Source organism: Ursus arctos, unplaced genomic scaffold, assembly GCF_023065955.2.
Source record: "Ursus arctos isolate Adak ecotype North America unplaced genomic scaffold, UrsArc2.0 scaffold_25, whole genome shotgun sequence".
Taxonomy (NCBI): Eukaryota; Metazoa; Chordata; class Mammalia; order Carnivora; family Ursidae; genus Ursus; species Ursus arctos.
In genome coordinates, this window is record NW_026622930.1 from 1,357,795 (window position 1) to 1,369,367 (window position 11,573).

General features: G+C 59.6%; 1 protein-coding gene across 2 annotated transcripts; it reads right to left on the reverse strand.

Moving 5' to 3' along the window:
* Positions 1-1,753: 1,753 nt before the first annotated feature.
* Positions 1,754-8,957, reverse strand: SIVA1 (SIVA1 apoptosis inducing factor). Of its 2 annotated transcripts, XM_026515171.4 has the most exons (4): positions 8,788-8,957; positions 6,641-6,835; positions 5,697-5,853; positions 1,754-3,881 (listed from the first exon to the last, which is right to left on the reverse strand). In XM_026515171.4, exons 1-4 carry the CDS (start codon positions 8,903-8,905, stop codon positions 3,824-3,826), a joined length of 528 nt encoding a protein of 175 aa, XP_026370956.1. In that variant the 5' UTR covers positions 8,906-8,957; the 3' UTR covers positions 1,754-3,823. The 2 variants fall into 2 exon arrangements, with proteins under 2 accessions (XP_026370956.1, XP_057174542.1); XM_057318559.1 differs by lacking the exon at positions 5,697-5,853 and having other exon boundaries at positions 8,788-8,955.
* Between the last annotated feature and the right edge of the window lie 2,616 nt (positions 8,958-11,573).

Sequence of the window (11,573 nt, forward strand, 5' to 3'; positions counted from 1 at the left end):
GTAAGAGACGTCCAGCTGTCACGTGTTAAAAGGGGCATCAAATCAGAACCCTGTGCGCTGTCGGTGCGAACACAGAACGGAGCAGCCGCTGAGGGCGAACAGTATGGCGGTTCCTCAAGAAATCACACACGATAACCACATAGCCCAGCAAGTCCACGTCTGGGTCTGCACCCGAAGGCCTGAAAGCAGAGATCCCGTCACCTGTGTTCACTGCGGCACGATTCAGTGGCCACACTGCGGATGAAACCCGAGTGTCCACAGTGGGTGAACGGATGAGCAAAACAAGGCCCACCCATTCACAGGACTATCACCCAGCCTTCAGAAAGGGCCTTCTGGCTCTGCTACGACACAGATGGACCTTGAGGACGTGATGCTGAGTGGAACAGGCCAGTCACTAGGATTCCACTCCCATGAGGGCCCTGAGGAGTGGGATGCACGGGGAGAGAAAGTAGATGGCGGTACTGTGGACTGGGGAGTCGGGGTTGCAAGATGAAGAGTTGCAGAGACGGTGGATGGTGAACGTATTTACTGCCACTGAACCGTACCCTTTAAAATGGTTACGATCGTTGAATTTTATGTATACCTTAACACAGACAAGAAAAAAAAGTCCACCATAGAAAATACAGTGATACCCTTCCGTTATCCTCAAACTTTGAGCAAACGGTGGCTCAAGTGGCATGTGTGGTGTGGAAACCGGGGAGGGGCCCAGAGCCTGGAGTCAGTGTCAGGCGGGCCCATCCCTTCCCACAGGTGACGAGATGCTTTTAGTCCCAGGAAAGGGGTCAAGGTCAAGGGCATGGACACAACACACCACCATCTCAGGTGGGGGGAGCTGAGGAATGAGTGAACGCCCTGACCTAGGTGGGGGCAGTGGGGTGCGCAAAGCAGATAGGCACCTCGGACAGAAAACTCCTGGGAGGCCAACCTATCCTGGCGGACCACCCTCTCCTGGCTCACACCTGCTCTTACCAGCACCCGGCGGCCTCTGGAGGAACGGGGTGGAAACCTGCACTCAGCACCTGGACTGCCCCCTCGACCCTTGCGGCAGGTGTGTGGGAACAGGCTGTGGGCCTGACTGGTGACGTGGGGTGTGTCCTGCTCTCCAGAAGCTGCCAGCCCAGGGACATCTGCTCAGAGACAGTGCATCGTCCTTTGGGTTTTGTGTCTTTATACCTAAGGTGAACTTCTGTAGACGAGAGAGGAGGGTCTCGCTCTTTTGCTGTCTCTTGGGACAATCTGGCCACCTCTGGCCTTTACTGCCTTGACTGAGGCGCTGGGTCTGCTCACACTGTAGGCGGCTGCGGGCGGGACTGAGCTTGCAAACCCTCTTGCTGTTCTGTGTCCGTTTGTTCTTTGCTCCTTCTTTTGTCTTTCCTCACCCGATTTTGGAGTAAATGACTTTTTTCAAACATCCAACTTCTCTCCTTTATTGGCTTGTTTTACCAGTTTTCCCACTGACGCTCCTTTTCTGCTGTAGGATCTGGCCCACTGGGATGCTGAGTTGCACATAAGGCCCCAGCCCAGTGGCTTTGGGATGGACAGTACACACCTTGTATTTCTGCTGTCAGAGCCTCACCTGCAAAGACAGGACAGGGCACACTCCATTCCCAAGCTCTGTGCTCCTGCCCCACGCTCTGCATCCACAAACGTCAAAATCCCCAAACAGGCTATGACTTCTGCTTTCAAGAGTCAACTGACACTTGTTTTTTTTAAATACAGGTCCATGTGCAACTGTGCAGAATGACACCACATGCCTTTTTAAGATTTTATTTATTAGAGAGAGAGTGCGTGCACAGGAATGAAGATCAGAGAGAGAAGCAGACTCCCCGCTGAGCAGGGAGCCCAATGTGGGGCTCGATCCCAGGACCCTGAGATCATGACCTGAGCCAAAGGCAGATGCTTAACGACTGAGCCGCCCCGGTGCCCCAACCGCATGCCTTTTTAATTTTTTTTTTATTTTTTAAAAGATCTTATTTGAGAGAGAGAGATAGAGACAGAGGGGGTGGGGGGAGCGGCAGAGGGAGGGGGAAAAGCAGACTCCCCGCCGAGCAGGGAGCCTGACGTGGGGCTCAATCCTAGGACCCCGAGGTCACGACCTGAGCAGAAACCAAGAGTCGGTGGCTTAGCTGGCCGCGCCCCCAACCTCAATGAGCCTGCACTCAGCGGCACCACGTACATCCCGCTGCTGTTGTGCAGTCCTCACCATCGCCACCCATATTCCCAACTGAAACTGTCCCCAGGAAACACTGACCCCTTCCCCGACCGTGTCTATGACCAGAGTCCTTGAGGGGCGTCATGAGTGGGATCACGCAGGCTTGGTCCTCCTGTGCCAGCTCAGGTCACGGAGTCCCACGTCCTGACAGTCCATAGCACATGCCAGGACCTCCTTCCACCCCGAGGCTGGATACCCACCCCCCGGCACAGACGGGCCACTAGCCGGCTGACGAACACCCAGGCTGCCCCCCTCTGCTGACCACGGTGACTCACACCGTAGTAAACACGGGGTGCACACGTCTGTTCGTGTTCCTGCTTTCAGTTCTTTTGTGAAAACACACACACTAGAGGGATGTCCGCATCCTACAGCAGTTCTCTTTTTCACTTTTTGAGGAACCACCACACTGTCTTCTGCAGCGGCCGGCCATCTTCCGCTCCTGCCAACAGTGCACGAGGCTTCCAGTTTCTCGCATCCTCGCCCACGCTTGTTTTGTTTTCTTAATAATGGCCATCAGTGTGAGCTGCTATCTCCTTGTGGTTTTGATTTGCATTTCCCAAGCGACCAGTGTGACGTTGTGCTTACTGGGGTTGCAGCCTGCAGGTGGACACCTAGGAGGCTCCAGGGCCTCTGCAGGCAGCCAGACAAAAGGAGGCGGTCCCACGATGAGGATGGCCAATGGACAGCTGTCTCCAGTGTTCGTGGCCCCGACTGCTCTTCAGCCTCCTCGCCTGTGCGTGGCCCTCCCATCGGAACTTCAGTGGTTTCTATGCTCCACCCATGGCAGTAAATCACAGCCTGGGCCCGGCTCCAGCCTGCCACCCTGCTGTCCTCTGAGAATCACGCCCCACTGTCCCCTGGACACTTCCCTGCCCACACATAGGATGCTGAGAACGTCCTGGGGACTCTTGCACCAGGTGAGGGAGACCCACAGCCTGCTTGCGTGTAACCTCTCCTGGCCTTTTCTTCTGTCTTCCTGGCCACCCTACTGCAGCTCCTGTCAACTCCCCTCCCTTCAGGCCACACAAACTGCACTGCCCAAATGCAGTGGGACATTGCCCAGCTGGCCACGACTCCTGGAGAGCAGAGGCCGTCAGGTCACCCGGAGCCCGGGCCATGGACGCACCTGAAAAACCAAGTGGACACCCAGATGAGGGCAGGTAGCGGTGCCATCTCACGGACAGTTTGGGACGTGACGTCAACGTCCCAAGCTGCTCTGGCACGACGGTCCTGCACTGTGGAGCCAGATGACCTGGGTCTAAATCTTCTCTCATCATCACTGGCTAGAGAAGTGAAGGACCCGACTTTGGATGCCCGTTTCCCATCCATAAAATGGGGATGAGCGGGAACACACCTCACCTGAAGCTTGGAGGGACAGCATGAGCTGCCGCGTGTGGGCGCCAGGCACGGAGGGCCTGCACGCCACCTGGTGGGACACATGTCCCAGGAGGCTGCAGCCCCAGAACTGCTGAGCAAGGCCTCTGGTCCAAATATAAAGGGATTTATTCACTTCTGCCCTCAGTACAAAATATAAACTAGACACCCCGCCCCCGTTCTTCAGCATCGGCACCCGTGCGGCCCATCCGGGAGGGCGGTCGTCCGCTCTGGCCCTCAGGCCTCGAACCTGGCGCAGCTGGCACAGAGCACTGTCTCGTGAACGTCACCGCAGCTGCAACATCACAGGGAAGAGAGAAGAAGTGTTTTGGGGGGCTCAGTTGTGCCCCCCTAGGTTGATATGTTGTGGTGCTGACCCCCAGTTCCTTGACCTTATCTAGGGATGGGGGGCCGTGAGCTGCAGACAGAACTAGTTAAGATGAGGCCCCACTGCAGATGGGTGGGCCCTTACCCCACAGGCGAGGCCACCGGGAGAATGGTGAGATGCACCCACAACCCCCGGACCTGCGGTCAGCAACCCCGACACCCCAACCTTGGACTTCTGGCCTCTAGAGCGCGAGAAGCGCTGTCTATGCTGCCTCTGCACGGTGTGTCACAGCAGCCCCAGCGGACTGAGACGGCCGACGGTCCACCCGCAGCCTGCCCTGTACAGAAACCTCCCAGTATCCGACTAGGATTTCCTGGGCCACAGTGGTTCAGCGAATGGCAGGGGAGATTCATCAGGAGAGACCCCGCAAGGACAAGAAATTGGCAGCATGCTCCAGAACACACAGAAAATGTGCCAGCAAGAGGCAGAGTTGCCTGCCACGCGGCAGGGAAGACGCTAAGCCCGGGGCCCACAGCACAGGACTCGTCGAGGACGACTGGCCGGGCAGGATGATGGCCGCTGGGCTGCGTTCTAGTGAAAGCAGAGCCCTGGCACAGCACCCAGCTCTGCGGCTCCCGGCACCAGGACCCGAGGGGCCATGCCTGAAGGGGAAGGGGCAACAGGCCAAGGCTGACTTCTACACCCGGGGATACCACTTCGGCCTTGTGACCTGGAGCGCGACCTGTTTGTAAAACGGAGCAGAGAGCCCAGCCCCCAGTTGCGTCTGAGAAATGGACGCCCCCCGCACCCCCATCACAGGGTGAACTCTGTAGGTAGCTGGGGAAAAAGCAGGAAGCAAAGGCCAGGAGGACACTGTCCTGACAGGAGAAGGTTTCCGCGCACGGGCGGGTGGTAAGAGAGCTCCAGGCAACTCTCTTTCTCCCTTAACCTGCCCTGCTGCCAAGCTGGGTCCCTCCCCACGTGCAACGGCCTCAGGACACGGGGGTCTAGCCCTCTTTAGTCTGCAATGAAACAGGAAGGGGAAAATAAGCCGGCAGAAGCAAAGGAAAGAGTATTCCACGTGCACAACTGGCCAACATACAACCCCAAGCTGGACTGCAGGGGAGCTCCCGGTGCCCACCCCGCCTCGTGCCGCTCACGCCAGGCTGCTGGCTGGCCCACCTGAGCTGGGTTTCTGTGTTCCACGGTTGGCTTTAGACTGTAGTGACTACGCTAGTTTGAGGCTTACACAACCAGCTTCGAGTCTGTGTGGGGGCCTCGTCTTACACCCCCACCCGGCAGCCAACAGTGGCCGCTGGGGTGGGACGGGTACCTGGCGCCGCCCAAGGAGGTACGGGATTCAGCCAGTGGAGGCAGACATGCACACTCAAGTCACAGACTAAGCCAACACTCCGTTTCATGTCTGGCAAACAACCACACCCACACCCACCCCTGCACCTGCTCCCACCCGCTTCCTCCAACGGCGAGCACGCTAACAGGAAAAACCGTGTGAGACGGTCCTAATGTCAGAGCCTGAAAGGTCAGTTCATGAAGTTGTTACGACAGAAGGCCACAGGCAAAGGCAGAACTGGCAGTCTACGCGATCTGGGTTCCCTTGAGGAAACACCAGCCTTAAGAAAACCTTCCAACCAGGTGAAGCAGTTCTCGGCACCATCGCATCCCCAGGGGCAATGCCGGACAGGCTACTCTCCCAACCGCAAGACCCTCAACTGGACTGGGGTGCTCATGCGCCTACGTGGGCACCCACGGTCGAGCACTTACTCCACAAGGGCGCACAGGCCGCAGGCCACAGCCCCACAGCTGCAGCAGATGTGCACGCACCGCCCGCACAGGGCACGCTCACACTGGCCACACACCGCCTTCCCGTCCAGTGCTCGCACACACGAGGAGCAGGCTCTGGTCGTTGCCCTGGACGGGTCTGTGAGGAAGAAATGCCACCTGTCAGCCCCGCAGGGGATCTCAAGTGCTGGAGGCTGTGGGACCACCGTCTCCCCAACCTGTGGACAGAGGGCTGATCTGACTCCCTGCACGCATCTACCACTGGACCCTCCTGACAACCTCCAAGAAAGCACGGCCCGGAGACCCTTGTTCACTAGGGAGACCCCAGGTGCCCAGGAGCATGTTAGAGGGTGGTTTCTGTGACTCTAGGTTAAGCACTTCTTCTATCCTGCTATCTAGATGTCGGTACTGGAAGGATCAATTCCTCCCTTGGTGGATTGTATCGGAACTCTCACGGCCTTTGTCTTGTGTGTCCAGCACCGGTGTTTCAAAGTGTGGCCCCTGTATCCCTGGTTAACAAAGAGTTCTGGGCCCCAGTCCAGGCCCTGGGCTTTTAGCCAGCAACAAAGGAGGTGGTCTGAGCTGCATACCACTAGGGGCCTGACCAGCGGTTCCCAGCCGGCTGGGACTCCATGTCTCGCTGCAAGTGGAGAGCAGGCAGGACACCAAGGGGGCTTCTACTCCTTTCCTGGTCCCTCAGCTAGAAGCTGTTTCCAACCCCAGGCCCCGACGTCGGCTGGGGGTGCAGCCTCCTGATGTCAGGGCCTCCTGGTGCTCACCAGCTCCTCAGACCCTGGGGCCAGCTCCTGCCTGTCTGGGAAAGGAGAAGCCCCCAGGCAGACAGTGTCAGGAATGAAGGGCAACATACTTGTCACATCCACCCTTAGTGCACAGCTGGGAAAGCACCTGCTGTTGGCTTCACTCACCAGCTTCAGCGGCCTGGGCTTGGCTCCTAATCAGTCGGCCGTCTTGTCCGATCAGCATCTGTCCACGTGCAGCCCGGAGGGCCTCTGTGGGTCCAGGCTTCGGGGACTCTGGCAGGTCAACGATGGCACAGCTCTCCTCCCACAAATGGTCCATGTAGGCCTGGGCCCCTCGAAAAAGGAGTTGCTTGGTTTTCTCTGGGGAAGACAAATCAGTCCCAGTGTTCACACCCCTGTGGTGTGGAAGCCCTGCACAGCCACCTCGTCCTTCAAGCTGGCTGTGGCCAGGCCTCCTTTGTGCTCTGTCATCCAGTCGTCCCCAGCCCATGCTGCTCCCTGGTAAGCTGAGGACCACTCTAGCTTCTTGCCCCTCCTCACCCAGGCTCAGTGGCCACCTCCTCCAGGAAGATTCTGGACCATGCAGCCCTAACCAGGCTCCCTCTCCTGATCTTCCACATGGCTCTCAGAACACGTGGCCTCACCTCACTGCTGTTTCTCTCCTCCCCAGCACCCTGCAAGCTGGCTGAGCAGGGCACAGAGAGAGCTTTGCACTTCAGATCACTAATTCAAGCCAGAGGCTCAGAGCTGAGCCTACAACCCCAGCCAGTATATACCCCCCTCACCGACTACAGAGCTGCTGGCAAAAGACAGGGCAGCAGCTGGCTCCTGACAGAGGTATCATAGAACCTTCCAGACCCCAGTGGGCCCTGGACACCCCCACCCTGAGAGCTGAATGGGCTGCTCAGCACCCGTGGCAGTGGCTTTCCATCAGGGCATGTGTCAGTCATCCAGGGGCTTTCACAAGCTCAAATGCCCAACTCCAGACCCCAAAATGCTTTGTGGTTTTCTGCCTTGTCTCCACAGAGCCAGGGAGGAGATTTTAGAAGCTACTGGCTCTGTGTGATGACGGTGACAGGAACAACAGTTACCAGGTAACTCAAATGAGAGGCTGATGACAGCTCCTCGTCCTCCAGCCCCTCTCCGAGCCTTATCCTGGGATGGAACGGGGGAGGGTGTCCTGTGCTGCGGTTAATGCTTGTCTTCTACAGCTTGTCATCCAAGCAAGGTAAAGAGGTCAGGTGACATTGCAGGCTGGAATGCCCAGGGCGGTCAAGGGGGAGGGTAAAGAACTAGACTGACTTAGTCCCCATTTGTTTTAAATTCTTCTGCTGCTGGCACAGTGGTTTTGAGCGTCCCGACAGGGTGCGCACTTGCAGTCCCGCCACCGTCCCGCAGCTGCACTCACTTTTAGCACTTGCAGGGCCTCAGAGAGTTTCACTTGCAACCCAAGTGTGCAAGGAAGGAAAGGGCAGGACAGCTGCTGTGGGGTGGGGGCGGTAGCAGGAGGAAGAGAACCGGCGTCTCCCAGGGGGCTCTTCCCCACATGCCCCATGCACAGCAGCTCCGAGCAATGACAAACACTATGTGCTCGGCAGGCACAAACACTGTGATCCAAACCCCTAGGTGAGGTAAGCTCCACTCCGGAGCCGCCTCCACGTATCAGCCACTCCAGGGATGACCGAGAACGCACGTAAACATCTGCGCCACAAAGCCAGACGAGAAGACCTGCTGCAGCTCACTGCCCTCACATTTCAGCTTGAACTGGACCTTCCAGTCACCCTGAACCCAACTGCACTGCCCTGTTTCCTGGCCTTTGCACACTCTGCCCCTCTGCCTGGAATTCCTTTCTCCTTTCTCCCCGCCCCCCGCCTATCCGACTCCTGCTCGGCCTGCAGGATCATGCTTAGACTCCGCGGGCCCACGAGACCCGTGTCCGCTAGGGATCCCTTCCCCTGCGGGTCCCCCCACTAGACCAGGGAGCTCCCGGCAGGCAGGGCCTCCCGCGCAGCACGAGGGTTAGGATGGGCGCCGGCGCCCGGTCACTTCACTCAGGACGCGACGCTCCCCGACCCCCTGCGAGGCCTGAGACCCGGCTGTCCTCGGAGCAGGCTTAGCTCCTGGCCGAACTCGCAGTCCCCGCGGTGCGCCGGCGGGGAGCGCGGGCAGGCAGGCCTCTCGCGGGCTGTGACCAGCGCAGGTGGGCCTGGGCGCGCTCACGCCGGCTCCCGCGGCCTCTCAGCTCCTGGGCGCGCAGCCTGCGGACACGGCCGGCACAGGCTCCCGCGGGCGGAAGGGTACCCCGCACTCACCGAAGATCTCCCGCGAGTGCTGCTCGGCGCATACGCCGCGGCTCAGCTCCCTCTGGCCAACCCGGACTTTCAGCTGTAGCGGGGCCGCGTCCGCGAAGGGACAGCCCCGCTTGGGCATGGCCGCGGGCCGGGAGCGGCGCAGCTCAGCCGCGCGTCTCGCCGCGACCTGTGGCGTCACAGCAGCGCGCCAACGGGGCGCGGCGCGGGATAGGCCGGGGGCTAGGGCGGGGGCGGAGCTCGGAAGCGGTGCGGCGCGGGATAGGCTAGGGGCGAGGGCAGGGGCGGGGCTCGAGTGCGGCGCGGGATAGGTAGGAGGCGAGGGCGGGGCGGGGCTTGAAGGCGGTGCGGCGCGGAATAGGCTGGGGGCGAGGGCGGGAGCTGGACCCGGCCGCGCGGGAAAAGCCGAGGGAGAGGGCGGGGCCGACGTTCGAGCCAGCGAGGGATGGGCCGAGGGCAAGGGGGTGGGGCGGGGTTCGAAGGAGAAGCGGCGCGGGATAGGCGGAAGACAACGGTAGGGGGCGGGGCTCGAAAGCGGTGCCGCGCTGGAGTGGCCCGGGACGAGGGGGGCGGGGCTCGAGCGCGGCGCTGCGCGGGATAGGCCGAGCGTAGATTGGAGGCGGAACCGGCGCGCCAGGGGCGGGCCTTATGGGAGGCTCGCCGCGGGATAGGCCCAGGGCGACCCGGAGTCGGGACGAGGCGTGGCTGAATGGGCTGGGGCCACGTTGTGGGGGGGGCGCTCGGCGAGCTGGCGCTGGCTGGACCGGTGTCTCAGGTTTTTGCAGACGGTGGTCCCTACACAGCTGTTGAAGCCGGTTATATTCCCTTGTTTAAGTGACCAGAGTTGGAGGACGATTCCCGTTTTCCTAACTTTTAAGTGGGAGGGAATCCTAGTCCTCACGGAAGTGGGCAGTGCCGTCCGGTCGCCTGGACGCGCGGAAGGCCGTGCCAGCCGCGGGTCCGGGACAGACGTCACTTCCGGCCGCCTGCGGGACGGAGGAGCGAGGGGCCGCCGGGGGCTGAGTAGGTCCGCGCTGCGGGGACCTGCCGGGGTTTTGGCTGGAGCCCTGCGGGTCTTGGGACGTTCTCTAGGGGCTTTGTGTCCGGATGCGCCAAGTGGGGTTAAGGGGGTGTGTGGCGGTCCAGCCGGCCTCGTGTCCACCTGCTGGTCCACCCGGCCGGGCTTGCGGCGGTCACGCGCTGTCGCCGGCGGGCGGGCGGGAGGCCCTCGGGGCCTCGCTGCGCCCTCGGCTCCTCTTGCGAGGGCCCCCAGGCGACCTCCGTGCTTCAAGCCCCCGAAAACGGAACCGCTGCCCGATGGGCAACCCCACTCGTGAGTCTAGGGAGGAGGCGTGATCCCTGTGGGGTCAGATCGTGCAGCCCTCTTCGCAGGGGCCAGGACGCGGAGCTGCCCGCCGCCGTCCTGCCCGGATGTCCTGCCCGCATGACCGCCGAAGGACGGCGCGGCCGGAGCGGGCATCCAGGGCACTGTCGTTCAGCCACGGAAAAGGAAGGACGTTTGCAGAACATGCAGGAACCTGGAGGGCGTTATGCGAAGTGGAGTAAATCAGAGAAGGACAGATACTGGACGATCTCACTAAGACGTGCATTCTCAAATCGTCAGACTCCCAGAAACAGCAGATGGTGGTTGCGGTGGAATGGGGCTGGGTGGGAAGTGGGGAGATGCTGGTCAGAGGTGGACCCGCTGTGCGGCATGATGACCCTGGTTAACAACACTGCTGCTCAGAGGTTGCTGAGAGAGGAGACCTAACTGTTCTCAGCATAACAGCAGCAACGAGAGGATGGGGTGAGGAATGTGGTAACTGACCTCCTTGTGGTAGAGATTGTGCTCTGTGCGTGTATCCGATCGTCACACCGAACACTGTAAACTCCCACAGCGTTCCATGTCAGTCATGTCTCAGTGCTAGGAAGTAGTTAATTACCTCCCTCAAGACCTTACCTCCAAATACAGTCACATTACGAGGTACTGAAAATTGGGACAAAATGGGAATCGAAGGGGGATGCAATTCAGCCTGTCAAATGCCAAGCTCTGCACTAGGCTCTCGGAGTGGTGTTGAGTACAGTCAGTAGGGTCCCTCCCCCTGGTGGGACAAATGTCACAAAAGGGGAAGGACACCTGCCCTGCCGGCCCTGGTGAGGAAGCTGGTGCCAGGGAAGAATCATCGTCCCTGGAAGTTGGTCTTTTCTGTAAAATGCTACAGATACCCGGAGGACACTGCCCGCGGCTGCCTCAAGATTTTGTCTAGAGGTAGAAGAAAATCAACAACTTGTCTTCGAGTGAAGGATTTAGCAGCCACTGCGAGACAGAGGTTTGAGAGCCTTTGTTGCAGCTGATTTAAAGTGCAGGTTAGCCTTACAAAGCCACACTTGTAGCGTTTTATGCAGAACGAAATGATTTCTCTTTCTTTTGAAAAATGCCTGTCCCAGTTGACTGTCAAAGGCGTGCATCTCTGCTGTGGCAAGACACGGCCAGAGGGCCATCTCATATGAGAAGCGTGTGGGGTCCAGTGTCATTGAGGGGGTGGCACCTCTTTCTGGAAGAACCTACCCCTGCTTGGGGCTCTCCTCCCATCCCTCTCGCCGGCTTGGAAGGAAACTCAAAGAACAGTTTCTGCTGGTGCTTCTCACCCCTGCCTTCAAGCATCTGTGCTCCTCACTGACTGGAAGGCCCAGGGAAGCTGGTCGTAGCCCGTTTTCCTGGCTTCTTTCGTATCACTCTAGACTGTTCCGGGCACCGTTTGGAGCAGTTCGCTAGTGTGCGTGGAGTC

What these genes read in the sequence shown, in the direction of transcription:
- SIVA1 (XM_026515171.4), bottom strand. Translation starts at nt 8,905, where the DNA reads ATGCCCAAGCGGGGCTGTCCCTTCGCGGACGCGGCCCCGCTACAGCTG. An exon ending in GCACTCGCGGGAGATCTTCG is followed by an intron (nt 6,836 to 8,787) that starts GTGAGTGCGGGG and finishes TGTCTTCCCCAG; the next exon opens with AGAAAACCAAGCAACTCCTT. An exon ending in AGCCCAGGCCGCTGAAGCTG is followed by an intron (nt 5,854 to 6,640) that starts GTGAGTGAAGCC and finishes TCTTCCTCACAG; the next exon opens with ACCCGTCCAGGGCAACGACC.